Consider the following 25,660-nt stretch of genomic DNA (forward strand, 5'->3'; position numbering starts at 1 on the left):
AGGGGGGAAGAGAGCAAACACCAACAGTCCCCCAAATGTAATTTGGCGTGTGTAGTCAGGCAGGGAAGTAAGCAACGTGAAATGCTGTGCTTCTCCATACACACGTAATCATCAGCCAGTGGAAGTACTTCAGTCTCAGTGTGCTAAGCGATTGACAGCGGTGAGAGTCTTGGGGAATATATAACTCACTGTGTCTTCAGGCAACAGATAGGTCATAAAGTCACCAGAAGGAAATCCCTGGATACAGACTGTCCCACCACATTTACAAAAACCTGTGTAACAGAGATCCTGGGGGCCCAATGAAGCCTTTTGTGGAGGTGTTGGATTCTTCTGTTAGATTTCATGAAGTACCTCTTTCCTAGATAGTTGGATATCTAGGAACATCAAACATACTTTTGAAAAAGACAAAATTTTCCCCTGAAAATTTTATATGGAGTAAAAGAAATCTTCCAAAATCAAACTTGGACAATTCTTATATACCCATACCAAGGTGAACATTTGTGCCAAACACCTGTTTGTAAGTTCATTGTAAGTTTTTTTTCTTTAATACGATAAATGGTAGAGAAAAGTTACCTTTACATTCATATATGATTCTCTTCACCCTGAAGTGGTAAGAGGACACACGAACATAGTTTAAAAAAGTATGTAGGCATTTCCAACATTCTGCTCCCCTATTGAGGAGGTTATAAGTTGCGTTGCAAAACCTAAATGTTACATCACAAAGCCCGCTAAGAGGCCGGCGAGGCTTTGAGCTTTTTAGATTCCAGGGGTCGGACAGTAGCTGGAAAAGCTGCTTCCAGACTCGTTTCCAAGTGAGGAACATTGACATCGCCAGCTTTCTTCAGCTTCTCAGGAATGTGGCCGCTGTGCACTTCGCCCAGAGGCGTCCCAGAGCGGAACCGGGAGACCTATCACTTGGGAGCGCCAATCTCCGAAGCCTCTGGGCGGACGCTGCTTTGGGCGCCTGCCTCTCACTCACCCCTCCTCCTCGAGTACATTCACACATGACCCTTACTGGGCCAGGATTCCCCCCACCTCCATAGTAGGTCCCCATCTCCAGCCCGTTCATTTGCAGTCACTGCTTTTGAACTGAAATCTGCCCTTAAAAAAAAAAAAAAAAAAGAGAGAGAGAGAGAGAGAGAAAAGAAAGAAAAAGCTGTAGGGGTTGGAAAAGGAGGACAGGAGATTGAACTCCAACTTTAGAGCAACCGTCCTGGGCTGCCCATCTGACACCAGTGGGTGGGGTGCAATCTGACACTTCCTTTCCTTTCCAGAAACGTGAGTGGAGCTGGCGCCCCCTCTATCTGGGGGAGGGGAGACAGGGAGAAGGTCCGAACTTCCGTCCTCACTAGCTATCTCCCCTGGACACCGGGTATCAGCAGCGAGCTGCGCTCTCACAGCGCGGCTGCCGGGTTTGGCGCCTGGAAAACTCCACGTTCTGCTTTCTCCTGCTCTTGGCTCCGCCCCAGCTCCAGACCTGGCTTCCCTCCCGCCCTACCCGGCCCGCCCACCCCCTTCCCTCTGCCTCCAGCGTGAGCGTGCGGGGACCGCTCCGCTCCAGCTCTGGGCCCACAGCTGGGCTGCGAAGATCCAGAGCCCTTATCCGGTGGGGCTTAGACTCTCGCCCCTGGGGCTCTTTCCATAGCTCCCTGAGCGCAGCCAGGAATTCTCTCCCACCGTAGCCACTCAGCCCTTGGGAGGCCCTAGGCGCAGCGTGGTCCGTGTCCCCACTTCGTAGCAAGGTTTGCACCCCGAGGGATCCTGGAGCTTGGAGACACTCTCGCACCTAGCCAGTCGGAGGAGTGGGCACAGCAGCCAAGTGGAGGCCAGACGCGCAGCTTCAGGGGCCGGGGCACAAGGACCGTACAGCCCAGGCGCAGCTCGGGCGCCCAACTTCAGAGCGGAGGAAGTCCCTCTCGCATTGCAGGGGAGCGCAACGGACGGACGCGCCCTGAGCGCACGCCCTGGAGGCCTCCTCCCCAGCCCTCGGGACCGTCCTCAGGGCGCGAGGAGGAGCTTGCTGAAGACTTCGAGGCTGTCCAGAGCCAGCGAGCGGGAGCGCGGCGTCTCCTGCCTCGGCTGGGAAGGGGGAGTGGCGCTGGCGGGCTGGAGCTGGGAACCCAGAGAGCGCCTGACCTTCCTCCTCTTCCTCACCCCTTTCGAGACTTGGGCTCTGGGGGAAAGTTCTAGTGGCCGCAGGAGGCCATCCGACCTCTTTCCCTAGAAGGCTGGTGATGGATCTTCTGCTTCTGCACCCGCTGGGGCACTTGGAGCGCGCTGGTGGCGCGTGAGCCTGTCACTGCCCTCCACCGCCCTCCACCGCCCTCGGCCAGCCTCGGGCCAGTTCCGCCTGGCAGCCCAGTCTGAGCCCCCTTCCTTTCCCGGCTCCAAATCGCCTGCGTCCCGAGAGCGGGAAGAGGGTGGCCCTTAGGCACAGTCACGCCGGGATGTCCGCGCAGAGCCTACTCCACAGTGTCTTCTCCTGCTCCTCGCCGGCCTCGGGTGGCTCGGCCTCGGCCAAGGGCTTCTCCAAGAGAAAGCTGCGCCAGACCCGCAGCTTGGACCCGGCCCTGATCGGCGGCTGTGGGGGCGAGACCGGCGTGGAGGGCAGCTCGCGGGGGGCCACCGGGGGCCGCCTCTGCTCCCCGCTGCCTCCAGCCGAGGGTCTGGGCTCCCGCTCGGCGTCCTCCCCTAGGGGCCCACACCCCCGGGCCAACCGACTCCCACCCCCTAGACCCCTCTGCTCATCCTTCTCCACGCCAAGCACCCCGCAGGAGAAGTCGCCTTCTGGCAGTTTTCACTTTGACTATGAGGTGCCCCTGGGTCGCGGTGGCCTCAAGAAGAGCATGGCCTGGGACCTGCCTTCAGTCCTGGCTGGGCCTGGCAGTGGCCGCAGCGCCATCCTCTGCTCCTCCGGGGGTGGCCCTAATGGCATCTTCACTTCTCCCAGGAGGTGGCTCCAGCAGAGGAAGTTCCAGTCCCCCCCCAACAGCCACAGCCACCCCTACGTTGTGTGGAAGTCCGAGGTAGGTAGGGTCCGGTGCTGTGCATTCTCATGGCCCAAGGCTGGCCCCCAGGGCATTTGTTTCATTCCATCACGTTTACAGTGCCAGGGACCCATTGAGAGGTCTCCATGGTGTGGCTGTTCCTCTTTGGCTGGTTAAATGGTGCCTGGACATGGGATGTCCCTAGTGGCCACCCATGTGTGTCTTGTTAGGACTTCTTGGCTTCACTTTGGAGCAGTGGTGGGAGCTGCAGGGAGAGCTGGTGTGCTTTCCTGTCGGTGCTGCGGGCGGTGTCCGAGGGTCGTCTGATCCCTTCATGCACTGGGGATATTTTTCAGAACTCAAATGATCTAATTCCTGTGCTCTTATAAGGATTGGATGTAATGTGTTTTGAAATATGTCTGCCATCTGGTTGTTCTACAGAGAATTCAGAAACATTATTCTGGAGGGTGCTGGTGTGTGTGTGTGTGTGTGTGTTTGGGTGGAGTGGGGCGTAAATACTAGAATTCTCTAGTTTGATCTTTTCTTCTCTCTACAGGTCTAATTTCAGGTATCTATGATACTGAGTACTAGTTTAATCTAGGCGAAAAAGAATCTCTGTTCAGGCTATGAGAGATCGTGGAAATATGCCCCAAGTTCCACTAAGGACAACTACTAGTTAGTGAAATATATGTGAATCGGGAATCTTTAATAAACAGGGAACTGAGAGGGAGCTATTTGGTACCTTTAAAATGTTTGCTGTCTGGTTAAGAAGAATGGAGACTAGAGCTCTTGGGAAACTGTGGTCGATGGGTACTTGGAAGGCAGCATGCTTTTAGAGAATAAATAGTAGTTGTTTTAGAAATGAACAACTTCCAATCTCTTTCAGTTCACAAATTCTATAGATTTGCCTTGGATCTCTTTCCATAAGGGAAGGGAGATGCCATCAGTTGTAATTAAATATTTTAAAGTACAGTTAGAATTACAGAAATGAAATGAAATACCATGTAATTGCTGGAGATTTGGACTAAATAAAGGAAACGCAACCAAGAAAAACAGTTTGAAAATAGCATCCAAGATCATACCTCGCTCTGTTACCATGAGATAACTATGAAATTTTGGCTTTTAATAGACTGTCTTAGAAAAATCAACAGTGTTAATCAGAAATATTAGTATCACATATTAATGAAATATTGGTTATTATGTCAAAGTAACTTGCTGTTGGGTGGGGAGTATGGATTACAAAAACTAACAAACCCTGCTGACTGTTCTGCCTATTTTCCTGAGGAAGATAGGCAGTAGAAAGAAAAGTCAAGTCAGAGAACAAGAGATTCTCTCCAAACCAGAGAGCTCAGCATTAGGAAGAGGATAAAAAATCTAGATGTTGAATTTCTCTTGGTCTTTAAAAGGGGCTGAATTCCTGCTGTACAGCAGAAGCACACATTATCAGAATAATCCTGTGAGTTGAGAGGAGAGAGAAATGCAAAAGCAAGCCAGATTCTTGGATTGGACAGCCACTGATGTTCACGTTTAAACCCGATTGCATCATTAAGAATGTCTCTGCGTTTCTTAACAACTGTACATACTTGAAATATAGTATCCAGATGCTGTTGCCGTTACGACCAAAAGGTCTTCTGCTATAGATGATCACGGCTGGTTAGAAATTATCTTCTTATCCACTAAAATCTCATCATCAATGGACAAGTATGTAACTGCTGCAATACCGGTGGCTTTTCACTCTTCTGTGCTGTGTCTGGGCAGTTGGCTAGCTTGTCTACCATAACTTTCACCTCTTTGCACTGGTTAAAACTTAGTACATAGCCATCTAGCAAAAGAACATTTTCTCATCAAATGTTCACGTGGGTGTATGTGTGTGTGCGCGCACACAATTTCTTTAGTCTCAAAGCAGACATGGAGTGACTGGATGGAAGGAATGTCCGAGGCTGGTTTTGTTTAGTAGAGGCCCAGATATCCTATTTAACCCCTGGGTCTGGGATTTAATGGTCTAGATTGCCTTTCAAAGGTTTAAGGCTTTGGAACCATCTCAAAAACCAAGGAAATTCATGCGGTTGGGCACTGCTTCTCTTCACTTGCAAACGAGCTGGCTCATCTCTCCTAAAAGTGACTCTTTATCAATAATGTCAAAAGTCCAGCAAATGGACACCTTGCAAGGTTACTTCACGTGGGCTCTGGAGGGGGTACTTGGGTTACTTTGCTTTTCCTGGTTGCCCTGGCTCAGGGTTTCTCGGCCTCTGCATTGTTGACAATTATGGCCGGATGATTCTTTGTGGTAGAGGCCATCCTGTGCCTCATAGGATGTTTAGTAGTGTCCTGGGCCTCTACCCGCTAGATGCCAGTAGCACTCCTCCCCACCAGTGTGCCAGTGACAAATGTCTACAGACACCGCCGAATGTTCTGTGGGGGACAGAATTGCCCCAGCTGAGAACCACTGCACCAGTGAGCTGAATGTGGGCTCCTCGTGCTACCTATCCAGCGCGCGCCCATGTCATTGCTCTCAGCTGGCATGAAGTTTCCCTGAGGCCTCTGTCCCCTCCTAAAACCACATGGACCTCTCTTTGGTCATGTGTGCCTCTGACTGTTCATGAACAGTTCTGTTTATCTTCCACTGAATCCGTAGCCAGACCTGAGAATTCACCCTCATTCAGGTCTAGCCAGGGATGGATCACAGTTATTTCTGCATAGTTCTTTGAGCAGCTTCTCTGGTTTTAAACTAAATTGTTCCTAAAGTGGCTCCCGCTCCCAAGCTTCCCATAAGTGCCTGTAGTTCTGTGCCTTGTGTTCACTCAGAGCTCCCAAATGGCCCTTTTATGGCCTAAAACAAGGAGGTATTAAACAAAGTCAGCTACGACTCTATTAGTATTTCCTTACTATGTATTTCAGGATTGTTTTAACAAAAATGGATTCATGGACATGCTGGGTAGAATACCTGTTGAGTAGAAAAAGAGAGAAGGCGAAGGAATAAATGGTACATGGTGACCCAGTTGGTACGTGCTTCTCAACTCGTGTTCTTAGAAGCCCAGCTCTGTCTCTGATTCTGATCTCAGAGGAGTGAGGTCTCCTTCCAACCCTGGCATTCTCCTGATGCTTACGGGTCAGAGCTACCGATTATGCTCATAGCTGACTTGGAGCTTGCCGGCTTTGAGAACCCGTAATTAACACGATCTCTCTCTACCCATGACTTCTTTTCTTCATTCCTGCCATAAGCACTTCTCAAGCGCAAGATTTCTCTAGGTACCAGAAATACAGAGAGGCTAAGATATGGTGTTGGCCCTTAAGGAGCTCACAGTCTAATGAGGAGGACAGATGAGTTGAGCGGTAGGTACAGTGTAGAAGGATCAGGACAGTGGGGGACTGGGCTGTGTGTGGGGTGGGTGGAGGGTGATGATTCATTGTGCTTTGGAGAATTTTGGAAGGCTTCACTGTGCAGAGAACACTTGAACTTGATCTTCTGGGGTGCCTGCCATTTAGAAGAAGGAGGGAGGTGATTCCTTGGTGGAAGAGAAAGGAGTGGACGCGCAAAGGCACAGAGGAGTCGGTGACGTCAGAGTGTCCAACGAAGAGGACTTAGTGGCGCTCGAGTGCAGCGCTGGTCTGCAGGAGGAGGTGAGGACATCTGTGGCTTATGTTATGTAGCAAGCAAGTGGCTGTCTATATAGTAACCTAATGAGACCAGAAATCAGGCACATATTTGGGGGATCATAACTGACTCTGGGCATGGATGCCAATGGCAGGAAGGCCAGAGCTCATGGCCCACGCTTCCAGGCCCCTCTTGTTAGTAAATCTGCAAGGAAGTGAAAGGGCGTAAAGCGCTTTTGAAGTTGGAAGTCCCAGGAGTTTGGACTGGACATTTTGTGGGCTGATGGTTCTCAACCTGCAGGTGACCTCATCCCCAGGGGACATTTAGCAATGTCTGAAGACAGTTTTGGGGTGGTGATGTAGTAATTTCCTATTGCTGCCATAACACATATTTTTGTGGCTTAGAGCAACATACATTTATTACCTTCTAGTTCTGGAGGTCAGAAGTCTGAAATGGGCCTCGCAGGGCTAAAGGCAAGGTGTTGGCAGGACTGTGTTCCAAAGGCTCCACGATCTGTTTCCTTAGCTTTTTCAGTGCCCCCCTTCTTCCATATTCGAAGCCAGCCTTGTTGCATCTCTTCCATAGTCCTTTCTCTCTCTGACTCTCCTAAGGACCCTTGTGATTACAGCGGGCTCACTTGGATAACGCAGGCTATCTCATTGTTCTAAGGTCAGTTGATGAGCAGCCTTTAATTCCATCTGCATCCTTAACTCCCTTTGCCACAGAGCCCAACATATTCACAGGTCTCAGAGATGAGGGCGTGGACATCTTCTGTGGACATTAGTGTGTTTGCCATGGCAGCAGGTGCTCTTGGCATGTAGTGGGGGAGAAGCCAGGGATGCCGCTAAACATCCAGTGATCTACAGGGCAGTTCCACAGCAAAGCATTCTCAGTCTTTCGATGTCAGCCGTGCCCAGGTGGAGAAACCCTGTGCTAGAGAATGGGAGAAATTGGTGATTTGTTTTAAAAGCACGAGGATGTAACATGATCAGATATGTATTTTAGTGCGATCAATCTGGTGTCTGTGAGGCGGTGGGAGACAGTGCATTAGCAGAGTGAAACACACAGGGGGTACAGAGATTCAGAGGAGGCTGGCATGGGAAAACCATGCCAAGCATCCTACAAACAGATGGGAGTTGGCATATAAACATAATACTTCTGTATTTCTTTTCCACTTTAGCAAATTGTTTCCTGGCATTATTGAACTACTACTGGGTTCGTCTCTGTAGGCTAGTGGTTTTCATCTGCGGGTGAGTTTGTACCCTGAGCACATGTGGCGATACCCGGCAGCGTTTTTGGTCACCAGAGCTGGGGTATGGGGTCGCTACCTACATCTGGTGGGTTGAGGCCGGGGATGCTGTTAATCATCCTGCAGCATGTAAGATGGGCTGCTGTGGCAAAGAACTATCCTGCTGGAAATTTCAATAGCACTGAAGTTGAGGAACTTTGTGTAATGTGCTAGTTTATACAAGAAATAGAATTCTAGGTTTTGTTTTCCAGTACTTTTTCTCTCATGTCATTTTCTTCTTCTTTTCTAGTATATGTCAACCAGAACTCTGAATTGGGAGGGAAAAAAAAGCCTTTCCAAAAGATACTGAGGATAGGAAGAAAATGTGGGGTGTCTAAATATATGTGTAGGGAAAAATTGAGTGGTAAATATATAATGGTGGAAACTGGAATTAAAACTTAAAGTGTAGGCAGAGATGAATACTGTTGTTAAAAATAGAGGCTCACTGGTGTCACCAAAGAGAAAGTAATTCCAGTAAGACAGCTTCTCATATGAAATCGACAAAGGGCGTTTTACAAAGAATTATGTCTCAAATCAGCATAATGTTGTGAGAACTGATAAATTAGGAAGATAGTTACTCAGCTTTCATATGCTCTCTCTTGGATTATCCCTCTGTTAGAGTTCATCCCTAAAGTAATTTTAAACTTAAGTGGAGAATAATGTGAAGGTAACTTCTCAGATACCTGGAGATTGAACTTTCACCAGAATTTAGAGATTTGCAGGTTGGAAAGAGCAAGTTTTAGACTCAAGAAGGACCTTGGGTAGCATCCTCCTTAAAGCTACAGATTGGAAGGATTAAGCTCAAATTCAGATAAGCCAAGCGCAGAACTACCTGGAAATTCTTCTGGACTCTCCGTATAAAGTGCCAAACTCCTGGAAAAAGTCTGTGGCTACAAGCACCTTATTCCTTGGCAATCTCTTTTCCATCCCCATTACTTACAGAAACAGTTCTCTTGAAGGTCCCACGATTCCAGGACTGTTCTTAGACCTCCTTTGGCTGGACTTCTTTTTTTTTTTTTAATTAAAAACTTTTTTTTTATAAACACATACTGTATTTTTATCCCCAGGGGTACAGATCTGTGAATTGCCAGGTTTACACACTTCATAGCACTCACCATAGCACATACCCTTCTCAATGTCCATAATCCCACCCCCTCTCCCACCCCCTCTCCCCGCAGCAACCCTCAGTTTGTTTTGTGACATTAAGAGTCTCTTATGGTTTGTCTCCCTCCCGATCCTATCTTGTTTCATTTATTCTTTTCCTATCCCCCAAACCCCCCATGTTGCATCTCCACTTCCTCATATCAGGGAGATCATATGGTACTTGTCTTTCTCTGATTGACTTATTTCACTAAGCATGATACCCTCTAGTTCCATCCATGTCATCACAAATGGCAAGATTTCATTTCTTTTGATGGCTGCATAGTATTCCATTGTGTATATATACCACATCTTCTTGATCCATTCATCTGTTGATGGACATCTAGGTTTTTTCCATAGTTTGGCTATTGTGGACATTGCTGCTCTAAACATTCGGGTGCACGTGCCCCCTCAGATCACTACGTTTGTATCTTTAGGGTAAATACCCAGTAGTGCAATTGCTGGGTGATAGGGTAGCTCTATTTTCAACTTTTTGAGGAAACTCCATGCTGTTTTCCAGAGTGGTTGCCCCAGCTTGCATTCCCACCGACAGTGTAGGAGGGTTCCCCTTTCTCCACATCCTCACCAGCATCTTTCATTTCCTGACTTAATTTTAGCCATTCTGACTGCTGTGAGGTGGTATCTCATTGTGGTTTTGATTTGTATTTCCCTGATGCCGAGTGATGTGGAGCATTTTTTCACGTGTCTTTTGGCTATCTGGATGTCTTCTTTGCAGAAATGTCTGTTGATGTCCTCTGCCCATTTCTTGATTGGGTTATTTGTTCTTTGGGTGTTGAGTTTGCTAAGCTCTTTATAGATTTTGGACACTAGCCCTTTATCTGATATGTCGTTTGCAAATATCTTCTCCCATTCTGTCAGTTGTCTTTTGGTTTTGTTAACTATTTCCTTTACTGTGCAAAAGCTTTTGATCTTGATGAAATCCCAGTAGTTCATTTTTGCCCTTGCTTCCCTTGCCTTTGGCGATGTTCCTAGGAAGAAGTTGCAGTGGCTGAGGTCAATTGGGTTGCTGCCTGTGTTCTCCTCAAGGATTTTGATGGATTCCTTTCTCACATTGAGGTCCTTCATCCATTTTGAGTCTATTTTCGTGTGTGGTGTAAGGAAGTGGTCCAATTTCATTTTTCTGCATGTGGCTGTCTAGTTTTCCCAACACCATTTATTGAAGAGACTGTCTTTTTTCCATTAGACATTCTTTCCTGCTTTGTCGAAGATTTGTTGACCAAAGAGTTGAGGGTCTATTTCTGGGCTCTCTATTCTGTTACATTGATCTATGTGTTTTTGAGCCAGTACCATGCTGTCTTGATGATGACAGCCTTGTAATAGAGCTTGAAGTCTGGAATTGTGATGCCACCACCCTGAGTCACAGCTGCCGCCTCTCCATCTCCAGTGTCTCTTCTTGCTCTTCTGTCTCTGTGCTGGTTCATCTTTGTCCACCGATCCCCTCGGTCCTCTGTTTTTCCTTCAAATCATTCTCCTGTGATGATCTCATTCAGTCTTGCGACTTGAGCCATCATCTCTCTTGGGGACATGCTTAACTGTTGTGTTTGAGTTCCTAACATCTCTGCCTTCCTCCTGGACGTCTGCTCACAGTGTCAGCTGGACTCCTCATGTTCTGCATGTCTGCAGCGGAGCAGGTCATGCCCCTTCCTTGTGAGCATGTTTCTCTTTCTGCATTCCTAATTTTGCCTGGTGCCACCATTCTTCCACCTGCTTACTTTTCCCAGGTTGCAGGCATCTCCAGTGCTCCCCTCTGCTTTCTCCTGTCTTCTCAAATAAGTTACTCAGTCCTGTTGTGTTTACTTCTCATTTGCTCCATTCTGAAATGGATTTGAAGTGGAATGTATCCCCGTTCCTACGTCTTTCTCCAGCTCTTCCTTCTCATTGCTGCTGCCTAGCCCGTGTCCTCATTGGCTGTGACCTCCTGCTTGGCCACCTTGCCTTCAATTTCTTCCTCTCCCCATCTGGCTTATGGCCTTTTACTCCAAAGACACTTTGTAATCATGTTAACTTTCTGAGCAAAAACCTTTCCTGGGACTCAGTATGTACAGGATGAAACCCAAACTGCTTAGCGAGTCATTTCAGGGGCTTTTACAATATAACCTTAGCCTACCTCCTCTGTCCCCTAGGAGCTCTGGTCCAGGAAAACCAAACTGGCCACTCAGCTAGGCAAGTCATCAAATATTTATCAAGTACCGGCTGTGAACGTGACACAGGGACATATGTGGAACAAGCAGGCATGGCCCCACGAGGTGCTGACCCTTTTATGAAAGCAGCATTTTCAAATAAACAGGTCCCTGTGCTGTTCAGAATGCTGTGGCATTATCATAGGACTACCGTAGACAGAGCAGTGCCCACCCCCACAACAAATGTCCATATCCCGATTCCTGGAACCCATAGTTACGCTACCTTACTTGGCAAAAGGCACCCTGCAGGTATGATTAAGTTAAGAATCTTGAGGTGGGAGATGATCTTGGATTATCTGTGTGAGCCAGGGTCATTCCAAGAGTCCTTTTTTTTTTTTTTAAGATTTTATTTATTTATTTGACAGACAGAGATCACAAGTAGGCAGAGAAGCAGGCAGAGAGAGAGAGGAGGAAGCAGGTTCCCCGCTGAGCAGAGAGCCCAATGTGGGGCTCGATCCCAAGACCCTGAGATCATGACCTGAGCCGAAGGCAGAGGCTTTAACCCACGGAGCCACCCAGGCTCCCTCCAAGAGTCCTTGCAATAGGGAAGCAGGAGGGTCAGAGTCTGAGAAGGAGATGTGGGGACAGAATGAGTGAGAGAGGGTGGGAAAGAGAGAGGGAGGGAGGAAGAGGAGGCATGACCTGGTTTTGAAGGTGCTACACTGCTGGCTTTGAAAATGGAGGAAGGAGTCATGTGCCAAGGAATGGGGCATCCCCTAGAAGCTGAAAAGGGCGAGGAGTTAGATCCTCCCCTAGAGCCTCCAGAAGGAGTACAGCCCTAGTCCAGTGGGACTTCTGACCTTCAGAACAGTAAGACAATAAATGTGTCTTGTTTGAAGCTGCAGAGTTTGTGGTGACTTCTTACAGCGGCAATAGGAAGCCAGTACAAGGACTAAGGGCGCCTGGGATGTCTAAACTGAAACCAGTGGATGGGGAGGCTTTGGCCAAACACAAAGGAAGGCAGGCGGCACGCTGGCTAGCAGGAACAACCTGTAGGTCAGCAAAACATAGTATGCTCCAGGAACTTTGAAAAGTCTCCCAAGAGTGGAGTATGAGAGTGAGAGATGGCAGAAAGTCTGATTGGGCCTTGAGCTTCACGATACAGATTTTATCGCTTCACGATACAGATTTTATCGCTTAATGCCAAGGTTTCTGCAGAAATTTTTGTCTTCTCCTTCCTACTTTGCTTTTGATCAGTTGGTCCCCTATCTCTCTGAGAAAGCTCCATTTCCATTTCTTGGCTCAGCCAGATGCCATCTCAAAATAAACAGGCTTTGAGTATGGTACATGTCGTGACACATTCAGGATTTGCAGAATTGTGAGCTTATTTTTCCACAGTGGGATTCTGATTCTTCTGGTTTGGTGCCTGCAGCAGGGAAAGTGTGTTCATATCAGAAGCCAGTCAGTGATTTGTGGGAGTCTGTGTTCTGACAGCAGTTTTCCAAATCCTGGAGACACACCTTTGGGGCGTGACATCTTGTTCTAAAGTTTACTGCATCCTCTCTGGGCCATTGCTTCTGAAAAAGAGAGGGAGACTATAATTGCAACTCTGTTACAATCTGGCAGAAGAGGTAGAATTTAACATGTGAAAAAATGAAATTAGTTATTGTGTTAGTTAAGAATGATACTTTCATGAGCTGTTAGGGAACTGCAGATCCAAACTACAATGGCATACCCCTTCGTGCCCACTAAGATGGCTGCAATAGAAAGGATAATAACAGGTGTTGGCAAGAATATCTCCCTTTTGAAAGGCTCCTATGCTATTGGTGACAGTGCAAAATGGTGCAGCCGCTTTGAAAAGCAGCATGAGGGTTTCTCAAAAAATTAAACGTAGAGTTACCATAGGACTCAGTTAATTCCGCCTCTAGGTACAGATTCAAGAGAAGCGAAAATTTGTCCTTGCAAAAACGTGTCCATGAATACCCATAGCAGCATTATTGTAACAGCCAAAATGGTGGAAATAACCAAATGCCCATCAATAGATGAAGGGATAGGCACACTGTGGTCTGCCCGTACACCGCAAGATTGTTCAGCAATAAAAAGGAACGAAGTACCCCTAACGTGCCATAGCATGGATGGATCTTGGAAGCAAGCTAAGTGAAGGAAGCTTGTCACAAGGGGCCACAAATGACATGATTCTGTTTATAGGAACTATCGAGAAGAGCCAAAATCAGACACAAAGTAGATTAGTGGCTGCCAGAGGCTGGCAGTAGGGAGGGACAGGGAGTGACTGCTAATGGATACTGGGTTTCTGTTTGGGATGTTGAACACATTCTGGAACGAGATAGAGGTGATGGTTGCACAACCTGGTGAATATCCTTTAGGACATTGCTGACCTGTGCACTTCAAAGGGTTGGATTTTACAGGATGCGAATTTGAATGTCCGTTAAAAAAAGAATGGTGTTTATAACTTTTAGAAAATATACCAACATTGTTGCTACACCATCTTTTAAGGAAACCATAAACCCAGAGAGCAGTCATGCAGTTGGCCTAGGCCTAATGTATGTGAAATGCTGGCCTTGAAGACACAGCAAGGGAGGCAGTAACGGCTCAGGCCGATTCGGTGCACGAGTTGACGGCCGGCCCAAGACTTTCTGAGATTGGTTACCGTGGGGATCCTGGATCCTGATCACTAGGCCTTGAAAGCAAAGTGATTAAAAAGATTGTTTTTCAAAATACGCAGGGACTTTAAAAACTACCTATGATCTTGAAAAATTGCCCAGCCATATCACACCAGACCTATTAAATAGCCAAAGATTTTTAGGAGCCATTAGAATTAAAAGCAAATTGAGAAACCGCCCATCAAATGATGTGCCGATGGACCCAAGAGAAGACTAAGCCTAGACTCTTCATGTCTGTGGAGAAATTGGAAATGAATTGAGTTGGGTGGCCCATCGATCGAGGAAAGTGACATGTTATTGTTTCTGTGTATCTGGGCCACTCATGGAAATAGGTGAATTTATACCACCAGTAGGAGCCGAAGTGTGAAGAAGCGTGGCATTGCTGATACCTTCATCTCTCAGGTGTTAAGAAGCAGTTAGGCAAGCTGGTCCTCTGAGACCTAGTGGCTCTTGAGCCAAATATCACTCTTCTCATGTTGGAACTTCCAGTTGATTCTCTGTGCCCTTATTTCAGTTGATGGATGTTGATGGTGATGGCAAGTGAAACAACAGTTCGTGTTTGCAGAGTGCTCACTGGTTTCTTTCTGTTAGTACAACAATCCTCTGGGATGATGCTGTCAACATTTACTTTGTACATGAGGACACTGAGACTCTGATTAAGAGGCAGCCAAACTGAGTTGGAGAGGAAGAGAAGTGAATGGGTTAGAGCTGGACTCTGAACCAGACTGCCTGGGTTCCGATCCCAGCTCTGCCTTGTAGACTTAGAGAAATTACAAAGTGTATTTCCTCCTCAGTTTCCTCATCTGTCAAATGGTGATAAAGTGCCTGCCTCAGGGAGTTTTTGTGAGGATCTCAACACTTAATTACTTGGAAAGTGCCCAGCACATAGGAAGGACTAAAAGATACAAAGGAGAGCAAGGTTAAATAAGTGGAGGAAGTGCCCAGGTCAAACAACTAGGAGGCAACAAAATTGAAATAAATATTAAAATATTACATCAGTAAAAAATACGCATTCCACACCTACTGTGTGCTGGCAAACTTAATCTTTTTGCTGTGGCTATCGAAGAGAGCTTAGGTGATCAACAAGTGAGTGAGTAGGCCTCGTTGAGTTAGACAACAGTGGAAGGCAATTTGAAATGTATTTTGCAAGCTGTTAAGTAAGATATACTTTTCGTGATAGGCGCTGCAGCAACAGCAGGCTGTCACTCCCGGTGTTTTGGCCTAGTGACTTGGAACACAGCAATTTGTCAGACTTGCGTTGTGGATTTGTTATAACCCGACATGCCAGCAGGCCTAGGGGTCGTAACCTTCATTCCCACATGCTAGTCATAGTAAGTTCATTGCATCAGACACTTTTTGTTTGTAGAACACTTAGAATGTTGGAAACTGGATAGCTCGCAGTCCAGCCCTGGTGCTCTAGCTGGTAAACGGCAGACTGCTTTCTCACTTCAAGCCTGCTGTTTTTCTTACCTCCTCATACCACCACTGTCATGTGAGGTCAAGCTGACTTTGCTCACGGCTCATCTCTCCAGCATCTGCCCAGGCGAACAGGGTAGCATCACTAAATAAGGCTGTAGCATCTACGTTCAGATGCTTGTTTTTTCTCTCAAAATCTAACTGTAACTCCCATTAACATTTCTAGACTGGCTTCAGCAGGCTAGGAACAAAAGAGAATATTAGGAGGGGAAGGCTTTAAAAAGTTTTCTATGTAGTACAGACACCCATGTGATACTTAAATCCTATCTGTGACATCTCCAGTCAATGCCTGGACCCCACAAATGAAGACCTTCACAGTTCTGCCTTTAGATTATAATAGACATGGACATTCTTCCTGAAATTGTGTTAAAAAACCAGTCTCCCTGGTACTTTTGCCATGCTGCAAATGAATTCTGCCGCTCCTGTTCTGCAGATAGTCACCAATATTGTGTTATCCTTTTCTGCAAGTTGGCTTAGCTTTCTTTCTGAGTGTCAGCACAAAGTTTGGTCATATTTTCTTTTTGGCAGATAAGAATTGTGAATACATCAAACTAGAATTGAAGAATAGTTTAAAGTTATACTATTGACCCAAAGTCCTCTTGGAAACAGAAATGCAGGATTAGAGCTCACTGTGTCAGGGTACCTAGGTGGCTCATTTGGTTAAGCATCTGCTTTCAGCTCAGGTCATGATCCCAGGGTCCTGAGATCGAGTCCTGCACTGGGCTCCCTCCTTGATGGGGAGTCTGTTTCTCTTTCCACTCCTCCCCCTGCTTGTGCTCTCTCTCTCTCACGTGCTCTCTCAAATAACAAAATCTTTTAGATTTTAAGAGAGAGTGAATGTGAGTGGGGGTTTTGGGGGAGAGACAGAGGGAGAAGCAGAAGCCCCGTTGAATAGGGAGCCCAGTAATGGGCTGGATCGCAGGGCCCATGAGATCATGACCCGAGCCGAAGTCAGACAGTTAACCAACTGAGCCACCCAAGTGCCCCAGACTTACAAATTTTTGAACAAATGGATTAGTGCATTTCTCTTTGCAATATTACTCTGTTTTGGTTCTCCCCAGGAGAAGCTAGATGCAGAAGAGTTAGTAGGTTGTGATTGTCAAGTTTGTCTCTCTATACCTAGAAGTATCTCTCTTATAGGAAATATTTAAACTCATGCTATGTATGTTACTGTCCTCATAAGGCATCATTTCTAATTTATATAAATATATGGTAGATTATCTTATGTAAATGTTCATTGAAATCTAAAACCATTCTAAAGAAGTAAAGTTATTTTTTTAAAGTTCACTGGATGAGAAAGTTGAATGGTCAAGAAGAAAATTAACGCAGTATACCAATGGAGATTTTCTCCAAGTCATTGTTCCTATGCAATACTTTTACAGTGCAGAAAGGTTAATTTTTTCTTTTTAATTTTTTTGGAGAGAGTGTGTGTGCATGTGTGAGCAGGGGAGGGGAGGGGCAGAGGGAGAGAGAGAGAGAATCTCAAGCACACTGCCCATTGAGTGCGGAGCCAGACTCGGGGAACTCGATCTCATGACCCTGAGAGCGTGACCTGAGCCAAAATCAAGAGTCACATGCTTTACCAACTGAGCCACCCAGGCACCCCAATTTTTTCTTTTATTTGGAGAGACTTCTTCCAGAGTTTTATTTATTTACCATTATATCTTGTAATTCAATATTTTTATTTTTAAATTTTTAATTGAAGTACAGTTGACATAATATTATTATTTTAGTTTTAGGTATACAACATAGTGAGTCAACATGATGAAATTTTCACCATGATCAGCATCGTTACTCTTTATACAAAATCACTGCATTATTATTGACTATAATGCCTGTGCTATACTTTTCATCCCCCGACTTATTTCATAACTGGAAGTTTGTACCTCTGAATCCTGTTAACCTATTTTGTCTTCCACACTTGCTCCTGTGCCGCATTCTCTGAATCTGTTTCTCTTTGTTGTTGTTATTTGTTTTGTTTCTTAGATGCCACACATAAGTGAAATCATGATACTTGCTTTTCTCTGTCTGACCTATCTTACTTAGTGTGATATCCTCTAGCTCCATCCATGTTGCCAGAAATGGCAAGATTGTATTCTTTTTTATAGCTGAGTAATATTTCATTGTGTATATACATAACACCTCTTCTCTATCCATTCATCTCTTTTTTTTAAAAAAAGATTTTATTTATTTATTTGACAGACAGAGATCACAAGTAGGTAGAGATGCAGGCAGAGAGAGAAGAGGAAACAGGCTCCCCGCTGAGTAGAGAGCCCCATGCAGGGCTCGATCCCAGGTCCCTGGGATCATGACCTGAGCCGAAGGCAGAGGCTTTAACCCGCTGAGCCACCCAGGCACCCCTGTCCATTTATCTCTTGATAACACTTGGGTTGCTTCTATATCTTTTTTAAAAATTATTTTTAAAGAGGGAAAGGGAAGGAAAATCTTAAGCAGGCTTCACGCTCAGCACGAAGCTCCATCTCACAACCCTGAGATCATGACCTGAGCTGAAATCAGGAATCAGACGTTTAACTGACTGAGCCACCGAGATGCCCCTGCTTCTGTGTCTCGGCTATTGTAAATAATGCTGCAATAAACATAGGGGTGCCTATATTTTTTGAATTAGTGTTTTTGTTTTCCTTGGGTAAATACCCAGAAGTAGAATTACTGGATTGTTCGGTTTTTCTATTTTTAGTGTTTTTAAAAAATTTTAATTCCAGTGTAGTTAACATGCAGTGTCATATTAGTTTCAGGTGTACAGTACAGTAATTCAGCAATTCTGTACACTACTCAGTGCTTGTCATGAAAAGTACTCTCTTAATCCCCTTTCGCCTATTTCTCCCATCCTTCCCCCCACCTGCCTTCCGTCTGGCAACCACCAGTTTGTTCTCTATAGCTGAGAGTCTGTTTTTTGGTTTGTCTATTTTCCCTTTGTTCATTTGTTTTGCTTCTTAAATTCCACATATGAGTCAGATTATATGGTATTTGTTGTTCTCTGACTTATTTCACTTAGCATTATACTGTCTCCATCCATCCATGTTGTTGCAAATGGCAAGATTTCATCCTTTTTATGGCCAAATAATATTCCATTATGTATATATACACCACCTCTTCTTTATTCATCTGTCAGTGGACACCTGGGCTGATTTCATAATTTGACTATTGTAAATAATGCTGCAATAAACATAGGAGTACAGTATATCTTTTCAAATTAGTGTTTTCATATTCTTTGGGTAAATACCTAGTAGTAGAATTACTGGATCATATGGTAATTCTGTTTTTTAATTTTTTTGAGGAACCTCCATACTGTTTTCCACAGTGGTTACACCAGCTTGTATTCCCACCAGCAGAGCACAAGAGGATGCTCCACATCCTCACCAACACTTGTTTCTTGTGTTTTTGAGTTTAGCCATTCTGAGTGTGTGAGGTGATAGCTCATTGTGGTTTTGATTTCCATTTCCCTGATCATTTGTGATGTTGAGTGTCTTTTCATGTGTCTGTGGGCCATCTGTATGTCTTCTTTGGAGAAATGTTTGTTCGTGTATCTGCCTATTTTTAAATTGGATTATTTATTTTTTTTGAATATTGAGTTAAGTTCTTTGTATATTTGGATACTGACCCTTTATCATATGCATCACTTGCTAATATCTTGTCCCATTCAGAAGGTTGCCTTTTAATTTTGTTGGTTGTTTCCTTCACTGTGCAGCAGCTTTTCATTTTAATGTAGTCCCAATAGTTTATTTTTGCTTTTGTTTTTCTTGCCTCAGGAGACATATTTAGAAAAATGTTGCTGTAGCCAATGTCAGAGAAATACTGCCTGTGCTCTCTTTTGGGATTTTTATGGTTTCAGGTCTCACATTTAGGTCCCTATTCCATTTTGAGTTTATTTTTGTGTCTGTTGTAGGAAAGTGGTCCAGTTTCATTCTTTTGCATGTAGCTGTCTAGTTTTTCCAGCACCATTTGTTAAAGAGACTGTCTTTCGCCATTGCATATTCTTGACTCATTTGTTAAAGATTAATTGACCATATAGTCCTGGGTTTATTTCTGGGCTTTCTATTCTGTTCCATTGATCTATGTGTCTGTTTTTGTGTCAGTACCATACTGTTGTGATTACTGCAGCTTTGTAGTATATCTTGAATTCTGGAATTGTGATACTTCCAGTTTTGGTCTTCTTTCTCAAGATTGCTTTGTGGTTCCATACAAATTATAGGATTATTTGGCTAGTTCTGTGAAAAATACTGTTGGTGTTTTGATAGGGGTTACATTTAATCTGTAGATTGCTTTGTGTAGTATGGACATTTTAATAATATTAGTTTATTCAGCGTGGAATATCTTTCTATTTATTTGTGTCAAAAGACATTTCAAAGAATTTTAGACATGATCTATTAGCGTCATTTCTCTGTTTGTCTATATATCTCTACACATTATTTTTAATTTCATAAAAACATCTCTCTTTAGAAATAAAAATGAATGGTTAATTACTACTATATACAATTAGAACAATCTGGATAAATTATTTTTATGAAAATATAAGTTTTAGAACTCCATGATAAAAATTTTTAAAGGGGGCAAAAGTTCTGGGTCTTAGTTTGAGTTCCTCCAAAGTCAGGACCTGGCTGAGTGCGGTTTATTGGGAGGTGATCCCAGCAAGTAGGAGTGAAAAAAAAAAAAAGGAGAATGAAATGCTGTTGTAAGTTGTGTCATGGAAGTTGCAGCTGTGGACAAAGGGACAACTGGAGTTCCATCAGGACCGCTGGAAAACACACAGAAGGCCTCTCAGGATGATCCATCTGTGTTTCACTTGCCTATTGCTGCATAACAAACTACACCCAAACTTAGTGGTGTGATTCTGTGAGTCAGGAATTAGATCAGGGTACAGCTAGGCACTTCTGTTTCACATGGCATCAGCTAATGTCTCCGGTGGTTGGAAAGTTCAAGATATCTTCATTTACATATGTGGTGCCTTGGTATTCCTTTGTGTGGCTCCTCTCTTAAGGGCAAGGGAAGTAGATTCTACTTCTTGATGGGAGAAGCAAAAAAAGAATATGTGGCCTTTTTTTGTTCTGTCACAAGCTAAAAGATGGGGATCGGGAATCTGGGCAATGTCCCCATTGGTTTCCATCCTCCAGTGGTTGAGATTCTTTCCAGGGTGTTTAATTTACCTGATAACTTCTTGCACAATACTGTGCATTCACTATAGAGATGGGTCACTAATGGCACAAGGTTAGTGTGAGCTTGCACAGAACTTCTCAGCACAGTTCCACCTGAATTCAAATGTTTAGCATAGGCTCATGGGGAGCAGCATTTAGAATTAGTCACGCACTGTCTTAGCTAACCAAAAGCATTACTGAAGGATGATATGACCATAGATTTTAGAGGTAGCTAAGCCTGGGGTCAAATCCCAGGGCTACTACTTGTGAGGGATGAATTTCAGTTTCTTCATCTTTAAGGGCAAATATAATTGTATTTTCTTTGTAGGTGGTTGTGAAACCAATGATGAGTGCACTTAGGACCTGTAAGAGGCACTCACACCCTCTGATGTATTATGCACCAGGGTCTAGTGTTTATTACTCAGTCAACTTCATTCTGAAATCCTATCACAGACAGATGCAGATTAATGACTATAATGCCTTCAGAGGAAAAAAGGCAATAATACTACGGTACATGTAAGTAACAAGTGTAAGATGCAATTTCAATCTTTTTAAACTGTAAGGAAAATATGTAGTAGTTGAAGAACTATGACATACGGTTTTTCCTCTATGTATTAGCTTTTAAGGTTTGTGTACTGCATTTTAAATTGTATTGGAAAGAATGCAATTTGGTTCCTGTCAAATGGATATACCGATAAATAAATGGCAAAATAAACCTCCCTTTTAATTTTAGTCAAAGTTGGAGCAAAGAAGTTAAAGACTGTCCATCCGGTCTTACAGCAGTCGTTTATTAGAGGAGTCATTGTATTGATTGATCTGCCGCCTTTAGGGAATTTGCACATAGTCTTCATCTGGCAATAACTGCTGCTCAGACAACCCCATTGGCTGTAAGAGTTGCCTTGTGCAAAGCTGCTTGTTCCTAGAACTTTGTCTTGTGGTATGTAGAGATCCTTCCAAATGACTGGAATGACAAAACACAGAGCAAAACAAACAGGTCTCTTTGGTTAAAACTGGCATTCTAAAGCTTAGAGGCATGGGGTGGCAAATGAAAAAAATTGTTTCTACCATTAGCTGATAATGATAATCTATATCAGCTACTGAAGTATTTTACATCAGTAATTCTTCTTACCAGTTAATTCACTCATTCATTCTTCAAGTAATTCAGCATATCCTAAGTGTCAAGCTTGGGGTTAACAGGACAATAATTATAATAACCAATATTTATTGAATGCTTGCCTTGAACTAGTTATCCTACTAAATGCTTTGAAAGGCATTGGATCATTAAATCCTCACAATAATAAAAGGAAATCCAAAGCTGGGAAATAGGGAAGGTAGGGTTTGAATCCAGCTTGGAGAATTTCACCCAGAAAAGTAGGGGTATATGGTCCTTGTTCCGAAGGTCCTCCATCTGGAAAGACATGTAATAACCATAATAATAGCTAACAATTATTAACCACTTATCTGAGTCAGACACTCTTAGAATTACTTTATGTGTGGGAATTCATTTAGTTCTCCTATCAACTCCATGAATTGTTGTTATTAGCCCCATTTTATAGACAAAGAAGCATAGACACAGAGAATTAAGTAGTTTGTTCAAAGTTACACTGCTGGCAAAGAATTCGGTCAGGATTAGAATCCGTATAGCCTGATTTTAGATCACTTGCTTGTAACCATTATTCCATGTACGGTAGATTTAGTCCCTTCTCATGTGAGCTAAAATGGTTTTGTAGAAGGTGCTTTAGGAATGGAAAGTAAAACTTTGCTTGGGGAAGCCAGGTGAGATGATATTTGAGGTCAGTCTTTTTTTTTTTTTTTTTTTTTTAAATTTGAAGTCAGTCTTAAAACAAGGAGTATGAACTGGGAACAAAGAAGGGGAGGAAGGCAGGTAGAAGAAACAGAATGAGCAAAAATATGGAAGAATTAGTAAGCGGGAAAAGTTGTTTGATATGATTGGAAAATGGGTCATGAATTCTAGAGTTGTTTTGCATATGAGTTAATCTTCTACTCAACTAGCCATTAAGATCCAAAGAACGGGATAAACAATAAATACACAATACCTTTCTTAATGGTAATATCTCATATGACTGTGGTACATTTATGAAAACTAAAAAATAAACCTTGGTAACAAGGTAATCTTAGTGATACCAGTTAACTGCAGTACTTTTAACTGAAATAGAGAACTTACTTGGAGTCTCCAGGTTTCCTATTCTCGCTCTTTCTCGGTTTCAGGATCCTGCTCAGGAACCCGCATCGCATGTAGTTAGCAAACCTTCTTAGCCTCTTCCAGTCAGTCTTTCATGACCTTTGCACTTTGAGGAATGTTCCCCAGTTTTGGTTTGTCTGGTGTTTCCCATGGTTAGAACCAGGTGATGGAAAGAACACACACCGCATGTTTGAACACCATTGTTACTGTTTATACATCTACATTAGTAAAATTTAACGTATCTGTTAATGGCAGTACTTTTCACCCAGTGAGTCACCTCCTCCTGTCCTGTCTGCGTGGCAGCACAGTCATATGTCTGTTGAGCAGATGCAATATTGAGAGTATAGAGTGTGGTTAGGGGGCTGAAGAAAGCCCCCACACAGCAGTGACCTTGCTAGCAACCAGTAGACCCTTGAGCCATATTCTCTCTCTATAACTTGGATTTGCCCACCCTTCTCCACGACCGGAAAAGCTCTGTCATAGTCTCCTGCTTTGTCTGTGCTTATTGCCACCCTGAGCCATTAACGAGCATTTCTTTGGGTGCTGCATTTGTTGGGGTGTGAGGCTGGGAAAAAGGCAGCATCAGAATGCTCTTTGTCATTCCTCGAAGTTGGGGAGGTTGGTGGGGGGGGAGATTTGGACTTGGAGTAAATATTCATTTACATCAGCTGCATTCCTCTGTGCTCTTTGGATGCTTGCTTCTCTCTTGTTAACAGTGCTTGAATAAACACATAATTCTACCAAAATATTAGCAGTGTGTGCTGTTTTCTTTCACTTGCCAAGATTGTTTTATAATAAATACCATTGGGAAAAATACCATTGGCCAGCATCCTCGGCGATTACGTTCATATCTCTAGGGAATGAAGTATGGATTTGAGAGGTGCTTTGCAAAGAGAAGCAAAATATGCCTGGTTTATACTGCATTCCTTGAATATGCTGATCTTGTTATCTTTGAGCCTGATTTGAACTTAAAATATTTCTCTTGGTTTACAAAATTTGATACAATTATTTCCTATGATATTCACTAATTAAATATCTTTTAGAAGGTAAATCTAACATCAGGTTTCTTTTGAAATGGAGTGGTACTAAAACAGATGTCTATAATGTACTTTCATGGTAGAAATTTGTAAATTAAATTGGATATTCCTATTTGTCAAAAACAATTTTAGTCAAATGGAAGAAATGGGTTTTCCCAATAGTTTAATTCACTTGGTTAATATGGTATCTTAGTTTCAATAATCAGTTCTGTCCTTTACAAGTGCAAATGGTTATTTACCTCCTCAATTGAATCCTAGTCCTATATTTCCATTTGTCTACAGGATGGTTCTTTTTGTAGATTCAGTTCAAATTTTATTTTTTTTTAATGATTTTTATTTATTTATTTGACAGATAGAGATCAAAGTAGCCAGAGAGGCAGACAGAGAGAGAGGAAGGGAAGCAGGCTCCCCGCCGAGCAGAGAGTCCGATGCGGGGCTGGATCCCAGGACCTTGGGATCATGACCTGAGCTGAAGGCAGAGGCTTTAACCCACTGAGCCACCCAGCCACCCCTCATTTCAAATTTTAAATGCTCAAGATAATTAATGATCCTTTCTCTGCAAGAAGAAAAGTAAGTAGATGAACCACGGCTAGCTTCTTCTCTAAACTTTCCTGTTTTCTTCCATGATAACCATTTACAGAACCTTGGAACCCTGAAAATATTTTGATTATTCCTTCTTTTTTATATTCTGTATTCATACGGCCCCCCTATGGGGGATAACTTATCCTTCTTTTTAAATAATATTCTTATTTTTCCTTTTCTTTCTGTCCATTCTGGCACTGGCCCTCATTTCTCATGCTGGACCTTGTAACTAGTTTCCTGGATGACAGGTTTCCTCATTTTAATTCCTGCTTTCTTCTTCCTTAAGCACTAAGGCCACTTCCTATTATGAAGTCCTGTTACTATCAAAACAAAATATCATTTGTCATATAGACTCTCCCCACATTCATCCCTTGTTATCGATATTTTGTTCCTTTTTTTAAGGGGGGAGGGGCAGAGGGAGAGGAAGAGAATGTTTTTTTCTTAAAGATTTATCTGAGGAGGGGCGGGCATGCATGAGTGGAGGGAGGGCCCGAGAGGGAGAGAGAGAAATCCCCAGGAAGACTCCCCATTGTCGTGGAGCCCAACATGGGCTTGATCCCAGGACCCTGAGATCATAACCTGGCTGAAATCAAGAATCAGACACTTAATCGACTGAGCCACCCAGGCGCCCCAGGAGAGAGAGAATCTTAAGCAGGCCCCACGCCCAGCACAGAGCCAACCTGTGGCTCAATCTCACAACCCTGAAATCATGATCTGGCCAAAACTCAAGAGTTAGATGCTTAACTGACTGAGCCACCCAGGTGTCCCAATAGTTTGTACCTTTTTGTTGCTGAGTGGTAAATTCCATGGTATGGATGTACTGTAATTTATATATTGACCTGTTAAATGATATTTGGGTGTTTTCCAGTTTTGGGGGATTGTGACTAGAGCTGCTATAAATAAACCTGTGTAGAGGTTTCTGTGTGAACATGGGTTTTTATTTCTCCAGGATAAATGCCAGGAGTTAGATTGCTGGATCATATGGTGAGTGTATGTTTAAGTGTCAAAACCATCTTCTAGAACGACTGTACTATTTTTGCATTCCCGCCAGAAATGTGTGAGAATTCCAGTTGTTCTACATCTTTGTTAGCACTTGGTGTTGTCAGTGGTTTCTATTTTATCCATTTTAAGAGGAATGTTGTGGTATCCCATTGTGGTTTTGATTTGCATTCCCCTAACAGCTCATAATGGTGAATCTTTTTTTATGTGCCGATTGGCCCTCCTTAGATCCTGTTTGGTGAAATGTCTGTTCAAGTCCTTTGCCCATAGCTTTGGTTTTCATAAAAGAAAATACGCCCTAGGTTTCCCTAGGTAAGAGCATCATGAAGGCATTCATTTCTTAGCAACAGTGGAGGTAGAAGCTTCTAGCTTTTAGGAGTT

At 43.8% G+C, this 25,660-nt stretch overlaps 1 protein-coding gene across 2 annotated transcripts in view; it reads left to right on the forward strand.

The window, feature by feature from the left end:
- The first annotated feature begins 1,243 nt into the window (after positions 1–1,243).
- The window catches only part of ARHGAP6 (Rho GTPase activating protein 6), a 475,091-nt gene continuing 450,674 nt past the window's right edge, over positions 1,244–25,660 (forward strand). Inside the window, exon 1 of one of the 2 annotated variants that reach the window (XM_082717092.1) lies at positions 1,244–3,026. In XM_082717092.1, the coding sequence (XP_082573218.1) occupies positions 2,448–3,026 (579 nt within the window). In that variant the 5' untranslated portion in view covers positions 1,244–2,447. The remainder of the gene's footprint in view (positions 3,027–25,660) is intronic. The other variant, XM_082717091.1, reaches the window with a different exon arrangement.

Source organism: Mustela nivalis, assembly GCF_964662115.1.
Source record: "Mustela nivalis genome assembly, chromosome: X".
In the NCBI taxonomy this organism is placed as follows: domain Eukaryota; kingdom Metazoa; phylum Chordata; class Mammalia; order Carnivora; family Mustelidae; genus Mustela; species Mustela nivalis.